General features: G+C 45.8%; 2 protein-coding genes across 2 annotated transcripts; both read left to right on the top strand.

Moving 5' to 3' along the window:
- The first annotated feature begins 9799 nt into the window (after positions 1-9799).
- UPK2 (uroplakin 2) lies at positions 9800-12085 on the top strand. The gene is made up of 5 exons (XM_019716224.2): positions 9800-9916; positions 10402-10533; positions 10698-10836; positions 11101-11171; positions 11595-12085. Exons 1-5 carry the CDS (start codon positions 9841-9843, stop codon positions 11729-11731), a joined length of 555 nt encoding a protein of 184 aa, XP_019571783.1. The 5' UTR covers positions 9800-9840; the 3' UTR covers positions 11732-12085.
- Positions 12086-14875: 2790 nt separating this feature from the next.
- FOXR1 (forkhead box R1) lies at positions 14876-23671 on the top strand. Its single transcript, XM_019716225.2, has 6 exons — positions 14876-14936; positions 21233-21307; positions 21409-21659; positions 21901-22124; positions 22963-23201; positions 23643-23671. Exons 1-6 carry the CDS (start codon positions 14876-14878, stop codon positions 23669-23671), a joined length of 879 nt encoding a protein of 292 aa, XP_019571784.2.
- Positions 23672-24084: the final 413 nt, after the last annotated feature.

Here is a 24084-nt window from a genome sequence, read left to right as displayed (position 1 = left end):
CCAGCCCCAGCCAAAATGGTCTAAAGAACTGTGGGGGAAGGAGGGAGAGAACAGGCTCTTCCCTCCCCTCCTCCATTGCACCTGCTTTCCCTACCCTATCTGGTCTCTTAGCCCTTTGCTGAATCTCAGCCCCCACTCCACCCAGACCTTCAGTCCTTCAACACCCTCTTGCCCAACCCAGTCCCTCTTTCCCACATCTTCCCTCCCAGACTGAAGCAATTTTATAACTCCTGGCCAAATCCAAGAAGCACATTTGAAATCTCCTCCCTGCGGACCAATCTGCTGCAGAACATGCTCCTGGAAGTGTTTTTCTTCCCGTACCTGGGGTGCTACTCCCTGCTGGCTCTTTTCTATTATTATTTTTATTTATTTATTTATTTATTTATTTATTTATTTATTTATTTTTAATATTTTTTTTTTAGGGAAGCTTCTAGGTCTCCTTTGCAGGCTCCTCTTTTCCTTTGCCCATAATGTTGGTGTCCCAGGCTCTGTCCTTGACCTGTCTTCTCATCTGGCAGGCACTCCTCTCCAAGGTTGCAGCTATCACACCTGTTCTGACAAACTTCCTGAGCTCCAGTGCAGGCATCTAACCACCTTCCACACCTCCACCTGAGTGTTCTTCAGGCACTCAATTCAGCAAGTTCAATACTGAAAGATCTCTACCCTCTTCCCACAAATCTGCTCCTCCTATCCCCACAGCAGTGATTGCCAGTAGCCACCCAGCTGCCCAAGCCAGGACCTGGGAGGAATCCTTAATTCCACTCTTCACCCCTTCCATAGCTGTCCCAGTCAAACCACCACCCCAAAATCTCTTCTTTTATCATCTTTTGCCTAGACTTTTATCTCAACAGCATGTCATCTAAAATGTCTCTCAGCACATTGCAGCAAAATGATCAATTTATGAGACATAAATTTGATCATGACACTCTCCAGTTTAAAACTCTTCAAGGGTTTCCTTTTATCCTTAGGATAAAAATTAAAATTCCTTAAACGCGCTTACAAAGCTCTTCATCTGGTCGCAGCTGCTTCTCTAGTGTCTTCCCCAAATCCCACTCCAAACCTCTAATAGGTCCACTCTCTAACCTTGAGCCCTTGCAGTTCTCTCAGCCTAGAACAGTCTCCACTCCTCTCTCAGACCTTCACCCTGCTAATTCCGACTTAACTTTCAGGTTTTCACTAATTCACCTCTTCCTTCAGGAAGGCTTTCAGGACTGCCCAAGCTTATATAAGTTGCCCCTTTGGTCAGAAGCCTTTTTGGCAAGTCATTTAACATCTTTGACCTAGTTTCCTCATGAATAAAATGAGGATAATAACAGTATCCATCTCACAGAGGTTGTTATGAGGATTAAACAACAAAATACAGGGGCGGCCGGATGGCTCAGTTGGTTAGAGCACAAGCTCTCAATAACAAGGTTGCTGGTTCAATTCCCGCATGGGATGGTGGGCTGCACCCCCCTGCAACTAAAGATTGAAAACAGTGACTGGACGTGGAACTGAGCTGTGCCCTCCACAACTAGATTGAAGGACAACGACTTGGAGCTGATGGGCCCTGGAGATACACACTGTTCCTCAATATTCCCCAGTAAAATTAAAAAAAAAAAAAAAGGCATAAAATATTTAAAAGAAAAAGAAAATACATAAAGGACTTAACACAGTGTCTGAAATACATAAAGGACTTAGCATAGTCCCTGACATGTGGTTAGCACTCAATAAATTATAGCTGTTATTCTACTAAAGTCCTGATGCAGTGCAGTAGTGGACTCTTCAGTATTTCCCACTAGACCATAATTCCAGGGAGAGCAATGTCTTGTTCACTTCTGAATATCCAGCACTTAGCACAGTGACTGGTGCAAAGGTACTTAATAAACATTTATAGAATAAATTAAGTCAAGTTAATTTTGGCCATCGTTATTTCTTGTACAGATTAGGTCTCCTTCAGGACTAAGAAGAGGCTTAATTATCCCACAATCAAGCCTCCACCTATTCTTACAGTAATCTTTCTACAGCTAAACTGCATGATGCCACTTCCCTGCTTAAACCCTGTCAAAGTCTCCTCATGTCTGTAGAAAATATGGTGGGCCAGGTCTCCTTATTTTCCATACCCCACCCCTTTCATTGCAATCCCTCCTTCCCAGGGCTCTGCCCACTGAACTCCTTGCTGTTTCTACAACCCTCCAGCCTCAGCCTCAAATAGCCTTCCTCTTTGCTCATCTAGCAAATACCTAGTGCACTTCCAACACCCTGTCCCAGATGGCACAACCTGGGTGCCCCAGTGGCAAAGCTGGCCCCAAAGACATGTGTTGTTTGGCCCACAGAGTGCATTTTTATAATGTGTATTAGTTTAAATTTGAATATAAGAACATTTTTACCTATAAATTCAGATTTTTGGCTTCTCTTGAAAAAGCAAGAAGGCATGGCCATCCTAAGTCCCCTTTCCTGCAGGGCAATTCTTCCAAAGCTGCATGGGGTGGTCCCTTTAGACACTCTCTCAAGCTGGTTTTCACCCATTTCGTTTTGGTGCGTTTGTTACCTGCTTAGCCCCTTGGGATACTGGGGTGTCTGCAGCCCCTGTCTGGCCTCACAACATTTTGATCCATCTAGCTACAATGAAGACCTTGGCTTTCTCTCCTCAACAGCCATCTAGATGGCCACCACTCTATGTCCTGCCCCATCCACACGCCACTGCTCTTCCACTTCTCTCACACCTTTATACTTCCTTGACCTTACTGAGCACCCCCACCCCTCAGTGAACTACCCAGTCGCATCACTTTTTAGAACTAGCCTAGATCTTATTTTCTATCCCTTCACTCTTGCCAATACCCTCAACATTTCATGCCTCGAAAATCCTAACCCTGAGTCAGTACAACCTGACAATTTTATCATTTATATACTCAAACTGTTGAGTAATTTTAAAAGCTCCCAAAATTCTAAGCTCTATATGATGGTTAATTTTATATGTCAGCTTGACTGGGCCATCATGCCCAGATGCTTGGTCAAACATTATTCTAAATGTTTCTGTGAAGGTGTGTTTTGGATCAGATTAACATTTAAATCAGTGGGCTTTGAGTAAATCAAATTACCTCAAAATATGGGTGGGCCTCATCCAAGCCGTTGAAGGCCCTAATAGAACAAAGACTGACCTTCCCCCTCTCCCCACCGAGACTTGGACTTGAACTGCAACTCTTTTCCTACATCTCCAGTCTGTTGGCCTCCCCCATCAGATTTTGGACTTGCCAATTGAGCCAATTCCTTAAAATAAATATCTCTATACATCCTGTTGGTTCTGTTTCTCTGGAGAACCATGACTAATACAGTCGGTGCCCCCTGAAGACCAGTGGTCCTCAAGCTTATCTGGGCCATCACCACCAAAAACACACTTCCTCAAGGCTCTTTGTAGCTGAGTCCTACTCTCCCCACAAGACCCCAAACGCTTCTCCCCCTTGAGTTTCCTACTTCCCAGAGAATGCAGAGGCCTTCAGGAGGGCCTTCCATCCTTTATTACCCAGCCTTTCCCATCCCACCCCACCCCCCAAAAAGTATAAGTTTTCTCTGCATCATTACCCCTATTCTCTCTGCTGGAAAGTGTTTCTATAGCCAAAGGGTAACGCCTCCACCTCTGATCTGAACGCCATTTTCTTCCTCCAGAAGCCTCTCTGTCAATTATACCCCTTTTGGTATCTTTAACTTTAAAAACAAAATGGATAAGCCTTTTCTGTACCCCAAATTCCCCTCATTATGTCTCCTTCACTCCCCAGCCAAACTTCTTCAAAAAACCATCTATAGAGTTCTACCTTTACTTCCTCTTAGGTAACTCTGGACTCTTACAGCCTAGCTTCTGCTTTCCTAGTCTGCAGGAAGCTGCTTCTAAAGATACGCATAACCCTCAAGATGCTAAGCTTGGTGGACCTTTTTCAGTCCTTACCCTCAAATCATTCGATACCTCCATTTTGAAACTCCATCCACTCCCTCCTGGTTTTCCTTCTAATTTTCATTCCTCCTTCATCACCTCATCTCCCTTATCTGTCCTTTAAATGCTGTGTTTCCCAGTATCCTGCCCTTGCTGTCTTTTTCTTCCCTTCTGTTACTTTCTTCAAGGACTCTTCCACATTCATGATTTTAATCATTGCTCACCTTTCCTCTCTTTATCCCATACCTCTCCTCTCCTCCAGACTCACATACTTAATTATGAAAACATCCAGAGGACATAACAACTCACCCCAAAACTAGTCATTTATAAAAACAGCCCTTTAGGGCCAGCCCGGTGGCTCAGGCTGTTAGAGCTCCGTGCTCCTGACTCCAAGGGCTGCCGGTTCGATTCCCACATGGGTCAGTGGGCTCTCAACCACAAGGTTGCCAATTCAATTCCTCGAGTCCCTGCAACTAATAACAGCAACTGGACCTGGAGCTGAGCTGCGCCCTCCACAACTAAGACTGAAAGGACAACAACTTGACTTGGAAAAAAGTCCTGGAAGTACACACTGTTCCCCAATAAAGTCCTGTTCCCCTTCCCCAATAAAATCTTAAAAAAAAAAAAAAAAAAAGAACTAAATTAAAAACAAAACAAAACAAAACAAAACAAAAAACAGACCTTTATTCTGAGAATCAGGAAACAGGAGAGACTTAGCTGGGTGTTTCTGGTTCAGGGTGTCTCATGCAGTTGCAGCAAAGCTGTCCACCTGGATCACAATCATCTGCAGGCTATACTGGGCCTGGGGGCTGTGCCTCCGAGCTTGCCCATTCACGTAGCTGTAGGCTGGAAGTCTCAGTTCCTCAGCGGATATTGACAGGGGACCTCAATCCCTTGCCATGTGGACCTCCCCATAGAGTTGTTCCCATGTCCTCCAGAGAGCAATCCAAGAGAGAGCAAGGAGGAAAATGCAATGCCTTTTATGACCTGGCCTCAGAAGTGACATACCATCACTTGTGCTATATTCTATTGGCCACACAGACCAACCCTGACACAATGTGCCAATCCATTACTTGCTACCATTCCATTCTCCACACTGTTTCCAGAATGATCTTTACACAATTAAAACTCCTCAATAGCTTTCTCTTTTCTTCAGGGTAAAAAACCAAGCTCCTTAGCATAGCCTACTAAGTCACTGGTGACCCTGACGGTGGCTAGAGCTCTCATCACACCCATCTTCAAATACATCTTTCTAGGCAAGATGTACAGTTCGTAGTTCTCAGATGGTGTCAAAATAATTCACATCTCTGAGTCTTTTTTTTTTTTTTAAAGATTTTATTGGGGAAGGGGAACAGGACTTTATTGGGGAACAGTATGTACTTCCAGGACTGTTTTTTCCAAGTCAAGTTGTTGTCCTTTCGGTCTTAGTTGTGGAGGGCGCAGCTCGGCTCCAGGTCCAGTTGCCATTGCTAGTTGCAGGGGGCGCAACCCACCATCCCTTGTCGGAGTCGAACCAGCAACCTTGTGGTTGAGAGCCCGCACTCCAACCAACTGAGCCATCCGGAAGGCAACTCAGCTCAAGGTGGCATGTTCAATCTTAGTTGCAGGGGGCGGAGCCCACCATCCCTTGTGGGAGTCAAGGAGTTGAACCGGCAACCTTGTGATTGAGAGCCCTTTGGCCCACGTGGGAATCAAACCGGCAGCCTTCGGAGTTAGGAGCATGGAGCTCCGAACACCTGAGCCACCGTGCTGGACCCCTCTGAGTCTTTTCATTTGCCCCTCCCTCTTTTTGGAATATCCCCTTCCATACTTCAGTCAGGCTAACTCTGGTTCATTCTTCAAGACTCAGCAACCTGAGAGCAGGAATTGTGTGTTATCATCTCTGTACTTTAACACCTCGCATGGTACCCAGAGAAGAGTTGTTCAACAACTGTTTACTGAATGAAGTGTTTATTGTGCGCCTGGTACCCCTGTGGCATGCTTGCTATACAAGGAAAAAGCTGGTCCAATCTCAGTCACTTTTGCCTCTCAGACTGCCTTTTCTGCCCATCCATCCCCTTTTTCATCAATGACACAGCTGGAAAAGCAAATTCTAAATTCTCTGCCACTTCGGGGCGGCTGGATGGCTCAGTTGGCTAGAGTACCAGCTCTGAACAGCAGGGTTGCCAGTTTGATTCCCACATGGGCCAGTGAGCTGCACCCTCCACAATCAGATTGAAGACAATGAGTTGCTGCCGAGCTTCTGGAGGGGCGGCTGGATAGCTCAGTTGGTTAGAACACGAGCTCTCAGCAACAGGGTTTCCGGTTCAATTCCCTCATGGGATGGTGGGCTGCGCCCCCTGCCACTAAAGTTTGAAAATGGCGACTGGACTTGGAGCTGAGCTGCGCCCTCCACAACTAGACTGAAGGCCAACAACTTGACTTGGAGCTGATGGGCCCTGGAGAAACACACTGCTTCCCAATATTCCTCAATTTTAAAAAATCAATCTAAAAAAATTATCTGCCACCTTAATCTCTACTCACTCAATGACCTTGGGAAAGTCATTTATTGCCTCTGAGTCTCTAGTCTTCACCTGTACTAAGGGTTAATAAAAAGGAGAGGATAAGATGAATTACTTAATATTTATTCAACCAGATATTGTCCTAGACACTCTTAAATAAATTAGCTTGACGGATAGTTACAATATCCAGTGAGACAGACTTTATACCCTTTCTACAGAAGAGGAAACTGAAACTCAGAGTAGTCAGGTAGGGAACTTGGTCAAAGTCACAGAGCTAGCAGCAGATTTGGGTAAATGGTTTTATCATAAGCAACATTAGAGAGAAAAAAAAGGAGCATCCAGGTCTTTTCCAGCTGAATGACTGAGATTCTTTTATTCTCACAGCTTTTTCCAGCCTCAGATCTCAAGGATACAGGCTCTGCCATTTCCTATCATACCAACATCTGGTGAGCACTGCATCTTACCTCTAGGTTCAACTCCCTAGGGTTTCCCCCAGTTTGTCATATACATTATGACAATGATCTCCTGCATTCCTTCTGCACCTTTATTTTAAAGCATTTTTACACCTGTTATATGTTACCAGATGAATCAGAAGGAATGAGTCTCCCCATTTTATGTGAGAAAATTGAGGTTCAAAGTGACTCACCTAAAGTTATATGGTATCACTCATCAAGAAGAGGACAATAGTTCCTATTAGAAGCTGACATGTCCATAGAGCCAACGAGACACATTTTTCTAATTCACTGGGAAGCAGAAGAGTGGCATTGTGGAAGAGAACCGCCAGTATATCAAACATACCTGGGTTCTGATCTGAGATCCTCTGATTGCAAAACTACCATAGTTCAAGGGGAAAAAAAGTACTGTAGTTCAGCAAGAGTAGATCTGATTTAGGAACTAATTTTCTAATCCAGACAGAATAGGGAGATTAGGAGCTCTTTGAGGGCAGAAAGTTATCTTTATATCTCTGGTGCCTAGCCAGTTCCAGAAATGTATCTGGTACTTAATAAATGTTTGTTAATTTGAATATTGGATTTGTAAGGAAATAGGCAGGGGAGGGAACTTGAGAGCGTTTAGAATCAAGACTCCAAGAGGGGGACAGCCTAGAAAGAGTGGGTCCAAGAGAGAGACACCAGGCATTTATGGTTCTGGTTCCTTTACTCCAAGACATGAGAAAATTCTCCAGAGGAACAGGGTGCTGTGGCTTTAAATGACTTCAGTGTTGTCAATGAATCGGCTCTGCTAAAAGAGTTATCCTCTTGCTCTTCTGCTTGGCCTCCCCCTCCTCTCAGCTCCCCAAACCCTTCTCAGCTACTGTGATGGGATAATTAGATGCGAGAGCTCAGCACAGATGATGCTCCAGTTGCTTAGCAACTAATGGTATCCATGGAGACCGCAAAGCACAGCCTCTAGAGCGGCCAGTGAGCAGCTTGTCAGGGCAAGGAGAAGACAGCAACTCTCAGCTCCTCCAGAAATATGGGGAGGGCCAGTGGCGGGGAGGGAGGTTGGAGGGAGAAGAGAGGGTTTAAAGGCACAGGGCCCTCTTATCCCTTTAAAACCTGGTCAGAGCTCTGCCCTCTTCTACCCCACTCTGTCCCATTCATAATTTCAGATAGGAATGGGGCTTAGGATTGGACCCAACACAACCCACTTTGCAATAAATCCAACCTCTTCCCCTTTCTGCTTCCTGGTTTGTGATTGAAATGGAAAAACATACCTCCCAGGCCCAAGTGTAAACATCCTCCTGGATTAGTGACGAGGGGATTTGAAGAGCACCAGGAAAATCCCCTCGCCCCTGGAATTCCACCTGTTAGTCCATTCCCTCCAAAATTCTCCTCAATGTACAAAAGATTCTCTTTTAGTTTGTAGAGTGATAGTAGAATCTGATCTAAAAGAGGACAAAAGCCAAAGTGCAGGTAAAACAATTTAATTATTTACCCAAAGGCAGCCTGTTCTGGGAGACTGGGTGGAGAAAACACTTGCCCCTGATCTTCATCAAAGAGGATCCAGGGTGTGTATATGTGCAGATGTGCAATACAGAGCATCTGGAAACTCAGAACAGGGCCTCTCAGACTAGTATCATTCAGTGTTACCCAGCAGCTTGCTGGAAATGCAGAATTGCAGGCTTCATCTCAGACCCACTGAATCAAACTGCACATTAGCAAGATCCCTGGTGACTCATCTGCACATTAACTCTGGAGAAGCACTGATCTAAGACCCTCCAACCCTCTGCGTGCGTCCATGAGTTCTGTCTTTAGTGTCACCGCTGCTTGCACCCCAGGCTTTGAGCATAACCTGCCCACAATGGGGATAAGGACACAACTCCACCAGTCCTTCATTTCCCTATCTGGACCTGGATCCTTCTCTGGGACTGGGGAAGATAGAGTGATTCATGGAGTAAAAAGCTGTACATAACATTCTGCAGCGATCTCAGGCCTCTGCGACCTCTCTTGACGTGTCCACTTTCCACAAGTGACTTCACCTCTCTGAGTCTCAGTTTCTACATCTGCAAAACGGAGCCAATAACATCTACTGCCCAGGATGTCTGTGAGGATAAGCATGCTAGAGCGTGCAAGGCCCAGGGTTTCCTCCTAATCTCTCCTCTCCCTCTGCTCATAATTCCTTCTTCACCTCTGTCTAATTGAGCACATGGGTAGGGGATGCAGTCAGAGAAGTCGTGTCTCTTTTTCAATTTTTCTTACCAGGTCTCTTTCTCTTCTTTATTCTCAAACAGTTCAACAAAGGTCGCTGACTCAAGGCTGACTGTGCCCACCTCCACCCTTGGACGGGTCAGTGCCAACTTCTCTGGTCTCTCCAGAAGTCTTACTTGGCACTCTTGACCCCATTCTCTTCTCTCACAGCAGCAACACCTGGGCCTCAGAGGACACCAAGAATTAGAACCCCTGGCTCTGCTGCCCTACTACCAGTTTCCATTTCCCTCCCATTCTTGCCCAGCCAAGACCCTTTCAGGAGCCCCAGGGGTTACTCTCCTCTTCCTGCACACCAGGGCAACCTCAGAACTTCCTGTCCTCCTGGGGAAACCTCCCACCACCTGGGGGGAGTTATTTTCTACAGGCTGGGCTCCACATGCTTGTGCAGCAGGAGCACTGGTGGGAGTCCCAGAAGTCCCAGAAGAAGGGGTGATTTCCACCCCCCCACCTTAGTTGCCCTGCCCCTCCGCAGCTGACTAAGCCACCAAGATCCAGTCAAGATCCCTACTCCTGGCCTGAGGGCCAGCTCCCCATCCTGAAAAACCTGTCTGCCCCCCAGCCCCATCTCCCCACCCCAGACTGTAGGGCCCAAGGGGCAGGTTGGACAAGATTCCCCTCCAGCCCCTCCCTCCCCCAGGACAAAACCAGTCACCCCAGAGGCAGGGCCTCACTTGCCTCAGGAAGCCACAGCCTGCTAGCGCTTGTTCCAGCTTCCAACCCAGCTATGGCATCCCCACTACCCATCAGAGCCTCGTCCTTTGTCCTGATTCTGCTGGCTCTTCTGGCCCCAGGAGCTGCAGGTCTCGGCCACTTCTGGCAGGGTGGTGGGGAGGGGCTGGGGCCTGGATAGGCACTGTGCATTCCAGGGCTCTGAAAGAGGAGCTCTTCTGGCCAGTTGGAGGTGGGGGCCTGGTGATGGCAGTGACCAGGCATCAGTCACTGAGCTAAGTGCACACTCCTGGTTCTCTTCCAGACCCAGAAGGCAGAGAGGTGAAGGGAGGGGCCCAAGGCTGCGGGAAGGGATGAAGTTGGGCGCTGCCCACTCCTGGCACCCAGAGTTTGGAGACTTGGTGGAGTATTATGCTTCTGCAGCCCAAGCTTGCCACCTGGTGGTCAGATGCACATAGGCCTGTGTTCTGTCAACAGACTACAGAGTGGAAGGTGGAGGGAGGATTCTGCATCCTTAGAAAAAGCCTGTGGCGGCTAGGCCAGATCTGAAGGTAGGGGAGAGGAATTGAATTCCCCCCCCACGCACACACTTAACTTCCTCCTGGCCCTCCAGCAGACTTCAACATCTCGAGCCTTTCTGGTCTGCTGTCCCCGGCGCTAACGGAGAGCCTGCTAGTTGCCTTGCCCCCCTGTCACCTCACAGGGGGCAATGCCACACTGATGGTGCGGAGAGCCAATGACAGCAAAGGTCTGCTACCCTGTCCCAGGGCATCCCCTTAGCCCTTTCCCAATACCTCCCCAACAGCCCTTCTCCCACGCATGCCTCCCTGGGCCCACACTCTAAATGCTACCCCTTCTCCTTGGGGCCTTCAGAAACTTGACCCTGCTTTTCATCCCCAATTTCCTGCCCAGTGGTGAAATCTAGCTTCATGGTGCCTCCATGCCGTGGGCGAAGGGAACTGGTGAATGTGGTGGACACTGGGGCTGGCTTCACTGTCACCCGGCTCAGTGCTTACCTGGTGACAAACCTCGTGCCAGGAACCAAATACTAGTAGGTACCAGATCCAGGCCTGGAACAACTGCAGGAGGAGAAGTTGGGTCCTGACATTTGGTGGTGGTGGTAGTGGTGGGGATGTGGTCAGCATGGGGGAGAGAGTGAGGGCACAGCTAAAAGGGTCAAGAATGGGCCTCTCCTGGAGGAGGGCACAATGGAAGCACAACTGCAAAGAAGGAGGCCTGGTCTCCCTCTTTCACCAAGTCCCAGATACTCACTGAGGATTCTTTCCTCTCTCTCTTCCAAACCCCATTACAAAAGCATTTCCTACCTAGTGATGAAGGGGACATCCGCTGAGTCCAGCAGAGAGATCCCAATGTCCACACTTCCTCGTAAGTAACGCCTGCTCCCTCTCACATATCAAGGCCCCCAGATCTTCCCTGTCCCCTTCCCGCCACACCCCAGCTGCCCCTCAGTGTGCTCCCTTAGCTCCTTTGCTTTCCTCTATCGTAACATTGAGCCCTTGGCATTTTAACTGTCTGTTGACTCATCTTCCTGCACTGCTAAATTAAAGATTCTTTGTGGGTAGGGATTGTGTCTGATCAATTTATGTATCTTCAATGAGTGATGTAGGAGATGCTTCATAAATGTGTATTTGATGGATGTCTGAATCACTTGATCAGTTGGATGGTGGATGAATAAATAGATGAAAGGATAGCTAGCTGGATAGCTGGATGAGGGGCTAGGCTGAGTGCCTCGTGTAGGATAGGGGCTCCTCCTGCCCACAAAGCCCACTCCGCTTTCTCTTCTGACAGGAAGGAACGTGGAGTTCATTGGTCTGGGAATGGCCCGGACAGGGGGCATGGTGGTCATCACAGTGCTGCTCTCTGTCGCCATGTTCCTGCTGGTTCTGGGCTTCATCATCACCCTGGCACTGGGTACCAGAAAGTGAGGCGGCCTGCACTGGGCAGTGGGCTCCTCCTGGAAGTCCAGGGCACTGTCCATCTCTCCAGCCCAGAGCTTTGCCTTTTGCTCCTGCCTCCTCTCCTGAAAAGATTGCCTGCTCCCAGTCCTCAATCACCAGTCTTTGGCTGTGCCTTTACTTCAGTGCCTTTACCTCCATTCCCTTTACTCTCCCTGCCCCTTGTCCCCTAATTACTCACCTTCGCCCAACCCTTCCTATTATTCCCTTCACTCCACCCCTGTCAGAATTAGTTTTCCTTCCATTTCACCGCTTTAATTACGTCCAACAATTCACCCCTCCCCAGTGAACTAAACCCGTACAATAAAGTTGGATGTCACCTCTGCTGTGTGTGTTTCCTTTCTGTGGGCTCCACTTTGGCACAAACCTATAGAATCCATGTCTAGGCTGCAGGTGCTCCCATCCCCTCCTTGTTCACGGCCCCAGGAGGCAGGAAGGGGCCAGATGAGATAAGAACTCAGGAGTCAGAGTTCTCAGACCCACATCTAGGCTGTGGATTTTGCACCCTCCATAGCAGGCCACCCAACCAGGAGACGGAGCACCATGGGGGGGGAGGGAGCTAGAGGCCTGAGGGCCTTTGGGTGGGGGGCTGCTGGCAGAACAAGAGGAAATGTTGGGGAAAAGATTAGAGTCTCTGATGGGAAAGACAGAGGGCCACCAGGATGAGACCAAAGGACAGGTTACTGGGGGCTGTGGGGAATGGAGACTAGGCTAAAGGGGCTTTAAAAAGAGAGAGCAGAAATAGAACCCTGGGAGTAGAGAGACAAGAGTGGTACAGTTTGGTAACTGAGGGAAAAAGCAGGAGTCGTCACCCTTATTCACTTTTGTCCTCTCCAATATGCATTCAGTTGGTTAGAGTGTGAGCTCTGGGCAAAGGCGCTGCCGGTTCAATTCCCACGAGGCCCAGTGAGCTGTGCCCTCCGCAACTAGAACGAAGTCAATGAGTTGCTACTCAGCTCCTGGGTGGCCAGATGGCTGTTGGTTGGAGCATGTCCTCTCAACCACAAGGTTGCCAGTTCGACATAAGGGATGGTGGGCTGCACCCTCTGCCACTAGCAACGGCAACTGGACCTGGAGCTGAGCTGCGCCCTCCACAACTAAGACTGAAAGGACAACAACTTGACTTGGAAAAAAAGACCTGGAAGTACACACTGTTCCCCAATAAAGTCCTGTTCCCCTTCAAAAAAAAATTTGTAATCAATTGTTATCTCTGACTAACACAAAGGATAAGTTTTGTTTTATTGTTCTTCCCTTTGTGCATTCTATACTTCCAAGTTTTCTCCATCCAACGTGTATTTTTATAGTTAGGGAAATAGTATTATCATTAAAATTAGTAGTAGTAGTAGTAGTATTAAAGGTAGAATCCTAACACTTTTAAAAAGGAAGCTGTTATTTCCACTGTAGTTAAAACATTTATTGAGGGTCTCCTCTGTGCCTTGTACTCTCAAAGTTTCTGGTCTGGTAGACATGCAACAGACAACACAGCATGGGCTCTACTGGGGAACCCAGGATGAGCAAAAGAACCCGAGGGGGCTAGCTCACCCACTAGCCAAATCTGGGACAAAGGTTTAAAACAAATAATGATAGTAATGAATTATAATCCACACAATAAAATAAGAATCCTTTGAATCCATACTAATAAACATACAGATATGGGATAGGGAAAAGCTCTTCCTTACAATAGAATGCGAACTAAATAAATGAGAAAGGAACGACAGAGTTAGAAAAAAAATCAATTTACACCCATCAAGTAATGATTGATTCAGGCAAGAACCATAAATGGATGCCAGAATTAGTGGGCCCAAATTTGGTGAGGAATAGGATTTTAGATCAAAGTATCTCCCCACAAATTACTTTCTAATTACAAAGTGTGAGGGAGATCATTTTACAGTAGAAAAACCTGGTGGATGCCATTGAACCAAGTGATTGACATTAGCATCACTAATAATGGGACAAACTAACATAATGTGCCTCCTGCTATGATGTGCTAAGAAGGCAACATCACCTCTGGTATTCCTGTTAAAAATGCCTAAGTCTAATTATGAGGAAACATCAGATAGAATAAATGGCCTGTAATGGTTAAAAATATCAGTATTACAAAAGATTAAAAAGGCTGAGAAAGTGCTCCAGATTAAAGGAGACTAAAGAAATATGAAAATTAAATGTACTGCATGATCCTGAGTTGGATCCTAGACCAGAAAACAAATTCATATAAAGAATATTATTGGGACAATTGGTAAAATTTGAATAGGATCTGTACATTAAATATAATGTTGAATTAATGTTAAATTTTCTGATTTTGATGAGTTTCTTATTTCTGATTTCCTGGTTATGTAAGCCAATCTCCTTGTTTTTAGGAACTACACGGTGAAGTATTTATGGGTAAAGAGGCATGATGTCTGCAAATTACTCTTAAACAGTTCAGAAAAAATAATAGTATATACATGTCTTATGCGTACATGGAGAGAAAATTAAAGTGTAATAAAATGTTAATAATTGGTGTAATTGGTAAATTACAAGATTTAGGTAAATGGGAATTTTTTTATAGTATTCTTAGGATTTTTCTGTAAATTTCAAATTATTAAAAATAAAATTTAAGAAACCACCATTTAATCCTATCTCCACAATGTACTACAGACAAGATCTTGGATAAGCTATAAAATCAATCAGAACTTCTATAAAGTTAATACTATCACGGGATCATTCTGAACCGGTAGACGGATTCATTAAATAAAATAAGAGCTTTGTGCAAATGTAATAGGGGAACAGGACCTGGAATAGCTCTCTTCTGAGCCCCCAAGATTCCCCAGGCCCAATTCGAAAGCATCGGGGTTTGAGGAAAGACTTGGCAGAAAAGTACTCAGTTGAGGCCAGAGGCGATTAAAGGCGTCAACGCTAACTCCATCAGAGCAGGCAAAACTAACTCAATCAGAGCCTGGGTATTTAAGCAAGTGGCTCAGAGACCTCGGCCTCAGTCTCTCCGACTCTCCCACCCCCCACCCCCCCACCCCCGCCCGGCTCTCTCTCCTCTCCCTGAAGGTGGACCTGAAACTCCAACACCTTGACTTCTGGGCCAGCCTCCATGGCCAGGTCCCAGGGTTGCTGGACTGGGACATGGGGAACGAGTGTTTTCTGGCCTTCACGACAACGCACCTGCCCTTAACTCAGCAGAACCGTGAGTGCCCGAGAGGGGGGAGGTGGGGGATGGGCGTGCTGGGTGGCCCGGGTGGGGGTCTCGTGGGACCGGAGCCAGTGGGCTCCCCAGCTTTCGACCTCGCACCCCGCCTGGGGCGAGCTCCGGCGATGGCACAGTTTCGGCCCGCGTCCTCCCTGTTGAGTGCCGCAGCCCCCTCCCCCACGCCACTTGCCCAGCAGCTATCGGGCCGCCCCGACTGCAAGCCCACGGAGGGCAGCGATCCTGCTGGACACGACGCTTTCAACTATACCCGACCCGCCCAGCTCCTTCCCAGAACCTTCTAGGCCTCTTCGCGGCCTTTGCTCCAGGGCACCTATCGCCATTTGGCGCACTACATATTTTACTCATTTTTCTGTTTTTAAAAAGACTGCAATTTATCAGTTGTGTTCGCGGCTGTATCCCCGCCTCTTGATACGTCTGACACCCAAAGGAGTTCACTATTTGCTGAATGGGTAGCTGGCCGGTTGGGGTCATTTAAAAAAAAAAATTTCAGTTCAAGTGCGGATAGTTGATGTAATCACCTTCTACATTCTTGGTAGGTTATGTCATCTGTTCGGGCAAAGTACTTAGATTAACTCATTTTCCCCCTTTCCACCCCACTGCTATCACCTCCCACACTCCCATATATTTAATCTAACCTATTCAACGTCTTTAGATAGCTGTATCTTTGAAAACTGTTTAGTATTATTTTGTGACTAATTTACATAATTCTCATTGCTTTTTAACCCCTACTCATTGTTTTTGAGAGGGATTTAGGTTGCTAAATATAGATCTGGTTCCTCATTTTTGACTTGTGTATAAGTCTATCATCTGCATATGGTACCTTTTTTATTTTTTTGTTTTTCAATTATAGTTGCTAGTCAATATATTTCTTTCAAGTGTTCCACATATTGGTTAGACAATTACATAATTTAGGAAGTGATCCCCCAATAAGTCTAGTATTCACTTGGCACTATACATAGTTATTACAATATTATTGACTCTATTCCTAACGCTGTGCTTTATATCCTGGTGACTATTTTGTAACTACCAGTCTGTACTTAATCCTTTCACCTTTTCCACCACTACCACCCAACCCCCTTCCCATTTGTTAACCATCAGTTTGTTCTCTGTATCTATGACTTTGTTTGTTTAGTTTGTTTTTTAGATTCCACACATAAGTGAGTTCCTTGTGGTATTTGTCTCTCTGTCTGATTTCACTCAGCATAATACCCTCTAGGTCCATCCATCTCGCATGCATATGCTCAGCCTTTTGCATTTAATTCTCTGTACTAATGGAGACCTAGATTGCCTCCAACTCTGACACCATAGTAATGCTGATGAGCATTCCTATTTCTTCACTGGTTTAGGAAATATTTATTGAGCACCTCCAATTTGCCAGGCACTGTTCTAGACACTTGTGATACATAATGAACAAAACAAAAGCAGACAAGTCTTCATAAAGCTTACATTCTACTGGGGACAGACAGGCAATCCACACAAAAATGTTACATACTAATATGTTATAAGGTGATAACTGACACGGGGAAAGAAGGACACAGCATGAGGGTTCAAGGATGGAGGGGGAAGCACGGAAAGTGGTGGCAGCTACAGTTTTAAACAGGGTCATTAGAGACCCTGTTTCATTGAGAGACCCAGGCTTCATTGAGAACATAATATTTTGAGTAGTGAGTTAAAAGAGGTGAGATGGTGAGCCAAGAGGATATTTAGAAGAAAAGCTCCCCAGGCAGCAGAAATAGCCAGTGCAAAAGCCCTAAGGAAGGAATATGCTTGGAGCCGTTGAGGAACAGTAAGGAGGCCAGTGAGGCTGGATCAAGGTAAATAAAGAGGAGTGCTCACAGGGTGTAGAGCAGAGATCAGGAAGAGCTATCTTCCACTTTAAGGACGTTGGAGTTGACTTTGAGTAAGATGGGGCATGATTGAAAGGTCTTGAGTAGAGAGGCACAATCGCCAGCTTCATGAGTATGTGACGTGTACAGTTGCATAGGGTAGCTATTATACTTGGTTTAATGCTCTGCTATCACTATCTTGAGATTTTTAATAATTTTTGAACAAGGAGCTCCACATTTTTATTTTGCACTGGGCAGATTATGTAGTCAATCCTGCATGATTTATATTCTGAAAAGATCACTGTGGCTGCTGTATTGAGGGTGCATTGTAGACATAAAGAAACTAGGAGCCTAGAAGTCAGGAGACTGGTTAGGAGTCTACTATAGTAATCCAGACAAGAGATGGTGCTAGACTGACCACGAGGGTGGTAGCAGTATGTGGTGAGAAGGTAGAACCAGCTAGATTTGCTGATAGATAAGATGTGTGGTAAAAGAAAAATTAGAGGATGACTTCTAAGTTTTTGGCTGATTAAGTGGAAGGATTGAGTTGCCTTCTACTGAGGAAGCTTCTGGTAGGAGAGGTTTCGGGAAGAAAATTAGGAATTCAGTTCTGGGCATAATGAGTTTGAAATACTTTTTAGATATCCAATTAGAAATGTTGAGTAAGCAAGGCAATGTATGAGTCTGGAGTTCTGGAGAGGTGTAGACTGCAGATATAAATCTTGAGAGTCTTTGGTATAGAGGTGCATTTAAGTAGTGGGAGAGAGAAGGAATAAAGATGAGTCCTGGGGGGGGGGGCTTCCAAGAGATTGGAGAGAAGAGAGATAACCAAAAACTGAGGAAATGATCACTGAGAATCAAAACTGACATTGTGCTCTTGTGGAAACCAAGTGAAGAAAGTGTCTCAAGGAAGGAGTGGTCATTTGAGAGGAATGCAGCTGAGAGATCTGGCAAGAGGTGGGTTGACAATTGGACTTTGCAAAGCAGAGCCATGAATAAGTGGCCAAAGCCTGATTAGCAAGGGTTTAAGAGTAGAAGAAGGGGAAGTAGAGACAGAAAGTATAGGCAGTTCTTTCAAGGAGTTCTGCCTCAAAAGAAAGCAAAAATGTGGAATAGTGGCCTGGCACAGAACGTGGGGACCAGAGAAGTTATTGTTTTTCATATGATGAGAGAATTTATAGCATATTTAAGTGCTGATGATAATGATCCAATAGAGACCAAAAAAATTTAATAATAGGAAAGAGAAGAGAGGATTGTTGGAACATTGTCTTTCAGAAGGCATGAGGACATCTGTGCCAGAGAAAGGGAGGGAGGAAGACAAACTGACAGACAGACAGACAGGCGTTATATCCTTTGATCCCACTTGCGATCACCAATCTGTTGGTCCTGTCACCCTTTTACTGCTGCCCATCACTGGATGTTGTCTCTTCTTTAACCTGTAATCCCATTGTCAAACATGCTGACTCTCTTGCATACACCCTTTCAATTCCTTTGGCCCTGTATGGCTTTGGAGCACTTGCTGGGCCAAACCACAACCCTGATCAAATCCAAGTCTACCAAACAAGTGCTCATAGATTAATGGATTAGTGATATCAGTGGTATCAAAGGATAGTTGGAGTTGAGAGTGAGATAGCTGGAAAAATAGGAAGTGATATATTTTTATGTGGTACAAAAGTGAGGTTATGGAGAGGTTGCAGTTGTTGGTTCAGGTTATGACAGTGACAGAGACCATCTAAAGTAGAATGTAAGGCAAAATCTTTGTAGAAGAGTTTAGGAAGCCAGTTTATTAAAAGAATCATCTATCTATTGAAATAGCCAAGACTTAAGGCAGGCGAAGTTTTAGTGACAGTGAGCCTCTGAATGAAGGAGAGTGACCAAGAGTTTGGTAGATGATAGTAAGATTAGTATGTAAGTTCCTATATTAACTTGAATATACATACCCAGGAATAGACAGTATAATAAATTATAGTCCTCCCTCATTATTCTTCACAATGGCAACACCAGTTGCTATCAGATCTGCAGTGTAATACAGGATTCTATTTTTCTGCACCTTTGCCAACAGTTGGTATTATCTGTTTTTATAATTCTTGTCAGTTTGATATAAAGTGTTATCTCTTTATTTTATTTTCTTATTACTAGGAAGACTAAGCATCTTTAGTCATTTAGGTATCCCCTCCTTGTGAATACTGATTTGTATCTTTTGCCCATTGTAGGTTTGTGTTAGCTTTTTCACTTATTGAGTTGTAGAAGCTGTCTATTAATTGAATTTTCTAATTTACTTGGTTTGATTTTTTTCCTTGTGATTTTTACTATGCAGAACCTTTTAATTTTATGTGTTATAATACCTGCATAAAATGTACAGCTTACTTTGAGATTAATTGGCACCTTTTAATATGTATTATATGTTTTTGTTTATTCAGGTCTTTTATGTCCTTAAATAGTGATGGCATTTTTTTCCCATAAAAGTCTTCATTCTTACTCCATTCTTTGATGGAGTAATCCCTAGATACTTTATAACTTTGGTTGCTATAGTGAACAGCACCTTTAAAAAAATTTTTTTACATATATATATATATATATATATATATATATATATATATATATATATTTCCAGTTTCTTAACGCTGGCATAGAGGAACAGTATTGATTAGTGTATTGTTCTTATATCCAGCAAATTTCCTGGACTCTTATTCGTTCTAATTGTATATTGATTTTGTATGGTTTTCTGCATTAATCATTTTTTTCTGTAAATTATGATAGTTTTGCCTTTTTCTCTCCAGTTTTATATCTCTTGCTACGTTTTCCTTTTTTGAATACTGTGTTGAACATTAGTGATGTAATGGGTATCCTTTCTAATTACTGAACTCTCCAATAAGTATATCATCATTTTCCAGACAAAAGCCTAGATTCATCTGTAATATGATAGCACTCATGGAGACAGTGAGGGAGACACAAATAGTTCTCCCTAACCCCAAGGAGCCAACACAGTGCCAAGCAGATAGCTCTAATATGTATGCTGTACTTGATTTACTCTTAGCCCACCATGTATTCATTCATCCGGTTAAGTTGAGCTCCTCCCATGTGCCAGGCAGCAAACAAGACAGACCTGGAAATAGACTCTAAGCAAGTAATTACAATAAAATATGCTATGGGAGGGTTTAGACAGGTGGTCAGAGAAGGCCTGCTTTAGAAAGATGCTTAAACAGAGACATGATGGGTGAGTAGCAATTAACTAGGCAAGCAGGAAGAAGGAACAGTGTTTCTGGCAAAGGAAACAGCTCCTGGGAAGGCTTGGGATCTAGAGTGTGGTCTGTTGGAGAGATGGGTGGAGAGCCTGGGAGCAATGACTCAACACTGAGGAGGAACAGGGCCTTTTAGACTGTCTCAAGGAAGACTATCTTTAGATTTGGCCCAAGGGCAATGGAAAGTTTTACACAACAGGCTGACAAGATTGGATTAACATTTTAGGAAAATCACTCAAACTGCAATATGATCAGTTAAAGAAAAGAGGATAAACAGACCATTTAGGTTATGGGCTTGGACTAGGATAGTGGGACTTTGATTGATTGGGTGTGGCTGTATAGGAAAGAGAAGAGTCAAGAAGGATTTCCAAGTCTCTGGCCTAAAAGACTGATTAGAGAGTGGTGCCATTTGCTGAATAAGAAATACAGGAGGGGGCCGGCCCGGTGGCTCAGGCGGTTGGAGCTTGGTGCTCCTAACGCTGAAGGCTGCCAGTCCGATCCCCACTTGGACCAGTGGGCTCTCAACCACAAGGTTGCCGGTTCAACTCCTCGAGTCCCTCAAGGGATGGTGGGCTGTGCCCCCTGCAACTAACAACGGCAAATGGACCTGGAGCTGAGCTGCGCCCTCCACAACTGACTGAAAGGACAACAACTTGAAGCTGAACGGCACCCTCCACAACTAAGATTGAAAGGACAACAACTTGACTTGGAAAAAGTCCTGGAGATACACACTGTTGCCCAATAAAGTCCTGTTCCCCTTCCCCAATAATATATTTTTAAAAAAGAAAGAAAGAAAAGAAATACAGGAGGAAGAGCAGGAAGATGGAGGTTAGTTTTAGAAATGTTGGAAGTGCCTGTGGGTTATCCAAACAAAGACATCCTGTAGAGAGCTCTACTTAACTGCTAGCAGAGAAGTCTGGGTTAGAGATAAAGATTTGAAAACCCTAAATTTATAGATGATGACTGAAGCCACAGGCATTCATGAAATTGTTTAGGGACAGTATCTGTGATGTGGTATGTGAAGAGAAGGATGCAGAGGAGAATAAGGTCAGAGAAATAAGGGGAAAACTAGCAGAATATGGTGTCATTACACCCCAGGCAGGGCTTACAGCCCTCTTTCAGAGAAGCTTCAAGGCCCAGGATCCTTGGGCCACAGTGGAAATCCCAGGACATTTTGACCCTCTTCTGTCTTTCTTTTTGCCAGTTGCCAGATATAAACTCCGTATAGTTGAGCCACCAAAACTACCTATGGAAAAAAAACCCAACCCCAGTAAAGATGGTGAGTAGTGGGGAGGGAGTTCTCTGACCTGGCCCTGTGGCTTGGGCTGGGCATCCAAAGCCAGTGAGTTATGGCACACAATCTCCTTTTTCTCTGCATAGGTCCAGATTTTGAACCCAACCTGTGGATGTGGGTAAACCCTAACATCGTGTTTCCTCCTGGAGAGCTGGAGGTCCCAGAACCTAGTAAATGGGAGGATCTGACAAGCATACTCCCCTCTCCTCAGCTGCCCCCAAAAGAGGAAGACTTTGCCACCTGCTCAGAGGCCACAGCAGTGGAATTGCTGCCACCTTCCTCCAGTGAGCAGTCTCCACCTTGGAAGCAGTTTGCCTCTTCTCCCAGCAACTGGGAGGTAGGGATTTCTGGGGTTGTGGACCAGACTTGGGTGTAGACAGGGTGGGCATACAGATGATACATCAGAGAGTTTTGTTTTCTTAGGGATAACAAAGAGTTAATAGGTTCAGAAATTAGCTATGCCCTTGGGTTGGGGAAAAGTCCAGATGGTGGCCCTAGACCACTACCCCTTCCTGCCATTGCACCCCTGGAATAGAGGCCGTGGAGTCAGGACTAGTTCCTACTCTGTATTCCTCTAGCTCACAGAAGAGGAGGCTGAGGATCAGAATGACAGCTCCTCTGTGGCTCTCCCATCCCCTCACAAAACAACCCCCTTCCAGAATCGGAGGCTTCAGCAAGCCAACAGCCAGGAGGGGAGGCTGTGGTCCCGGCCCCCTCTCAATTACTTCCACCTAATTGCACTGGCATTAAGAAACAGCTCTCCCTGTGGCCTCAACGTGCAACAGATCTACAGTTTCACTCGGTATGTGCTGGGCCCAGGAGGGGGAAGGGAGGGAGTCAAGGCCTTTGGTCTGAACACTTCCAATCTGCCCTGGCCCTGGGCTGCTGCCTGGATTCCACCATCTGAGTCTGAGAGGATAACTGTATTCCCAGTTCTCCTTTCCCAAGCATTGGTTTTCAATTGTCCCCGAATGTGTGTGCACACATCACATGTACAGGAAGATATCCACCCGCCCCCTTTCACATCTAGAAAACTAACCTTTTTAAATCTCAGTTCTTTAAAACACATTTTCCTGGGTCATAAATTGTCCCACCTTCCCTCTCCAGATTGTTGAGTACCAAATCTGGCTTCCCCAACAGTTTCTTACATGTTTTCCCTTTGGACTATACTGCCTGGCACAGCTCCCCCCGGGGTACCCAGTTGAGAAGAGATATACATTTAGCTTTGATAGTCATGTACACATGAGAGGGAGGAGTTTCTCAGACCTTTTCCCTATATCAGAAGAGTCTCAGACTATTAATCCTCAAGTAGTATCCCTCCTTGACCAGGATTCCTCTTATAGGAGTTGGTTGACCTGATTTCTGCTTGGTTCCTGTTGCAACTCAAAGCCCGGGGTCCTCAGAGGGAGGAAAATGAGCCTGGGAATGGAAACAGTAAAATGGGTGAGGGTTTGCACAAGCAACGCACCAGGTGGAGGTTTTGCCACATGCTCAACCAGCAAAAAGCAGTGTAGGCCAGCCTGCCGTTCTCCACCTTGAGAGAAAGGCTGAGGTTCCTGGCCCCTTGGGAGAACATGCTCAAGGGTAGGGCATCTCCCAAAGAAACCATAGCTTTCCTGACCATTCTTCCTTGTCCACAGACAACATTTTCCCTTTTTCCGGACGGCTCCAGAGGGCTGGAAGAATACCATTCGTCACAATCTCTGTTTCCGAGACAGCTTTGAGAAAGTGCCAGTCAGCCTGCAGGGTGGGACTAGCACATGGCCTCGATCTTGCCTCTGGAAGTTGACTGAAGAGGGTCACCGCCGCTTTGAGGAGGAGGTCCGAGCTTTGGCCTCCATGCAGCTGGAAAATATCCAACAATGCATGAACCAGCCAGGTGTGAGGCCTTGTCACGTGGTGGGGGTGGGGGCGTGAGGGGAAGGGCCCTGAAGACCCTGACCTAAGCCTGAAGCAACCGGGGCCACGCCACAGGGGATACCTTCTATAGAAAGGGGAGAGGACAGCAGTGGTCTGATACGGGGGTGATGTCTGCTGGAGGTGGGACCCCATACACAAGCATGGGACTTGATGTACAGGGAGTTGATAGAAAAGCAACTAAGGTCCTAGTCACAGCCCAGCAGCCTAGGGAAATGGTGACCGCACAAAGTCAGAAGCGTGGTGTGAGAGCTTATATGCAAAAGGGCTTTTTCTTTTCCTGGACACCAGCTGGGATTTGGGCCTTGAGAGAGGAGATCATCTGCTGTGAGAGAGCACTCCAGGCTTAGGGGACAGCAGCTGCAAAGGGCAGATAGATTCCTTTGACTCTCTTTTCTTACAGATGTGATGCCCTTCCTCTTTAACCTTTAAGTTCAAGAAGTAAGAGTCAGCCCATGCCTTATTAAAGTTACCTGCAGCAGTCTGGTGTGTGTGTGTGTGGTGTGGTGTGGTGTGGTGTGGTGTGGTGTGGTGTGGTGTGGTGTGTGTGTATGTGTTTTCTGAGGCGGGTGGAGGGGTGGAGGTAGAAGTCAGCTCTGAGGTTGGAAATGGGATGCCCTGAGCTGATGGATGCTCCAGAGGCGATGGGAACCCCATACTCTTCTTTCCTCAAAGGAGGAAAATACTCAACTTTCTTTAGGAACCTGGCAATTCCAAACACTTTTCTGGGTTATGAGGATAGTCTTGGGAAATGCTAGCTTTTAGCCGCTAGTCCTGTGAAAGGCCCAAAGAAGTACCACCCTCTCACAGGAGTGGATGTAATCAGCTGGGGCCAGTGAAGAGAA

Source organism: Rhinolophus sinicus, chromosome 14, assembly GCF_057876585.1.
Source record: "Rhinolophus sinicus isolate RSI-liver-muscle chromosome 14, RSI-T2T, whole genome shotgun sequence".
NCBI lineage: Eukaryota > Metazoa > Chordata > Mammalia > Chiroptera > Rhinolophidae > Rhinolophus > Rhinolophus sinicus.
This window is presented reverse-complemented; position numbering and strand designations above follow the sequence as displayed.

Coding starts and splice junctions, on each gene's coding strand:
- UPK2 (XM_019716224.2), top strand. CDS start 9,841: ATGGCATCCCCACTACCCATCAGAGCCTCGTCCTTTGTCCTGATTCTG. Junction 9,917..10,401: donor TCTGGCCCCAGGAGCTGCAG/GTCTCGGCCACT, acceptor GCCCTCCAGCAG/ACTTCAACATCTCGAGCCTT. Junction 10,837..11,100: donor GTGCCAGGAACCAAATACTA/GTAGGTACCAGA, acceptor CCATTACAAAAG/CATTTCCTACCTAGTGATGA.
- FOXR1 (XM_019716225.2), top strand. CDS start 14,876: ATGGGGAACGAGTGTTTTCTGGCCTTCACGACAACGCACCTGCCCTTA. Junction 21,660..21,900: donor CTTCTCCCAGCAACTGGGAG/GTAGGGATTTCT, acceptor GTATTCCTCTAG/CTCACAGAAGAGGAGGCTGA. Junction 23,202..23,642: donor ACAATGCATGAACCAGCCAG/GTGTGAGGCCTT, acceptor CTTTTCTTACAG/ATGTGATGCCCTTCCTCTTT.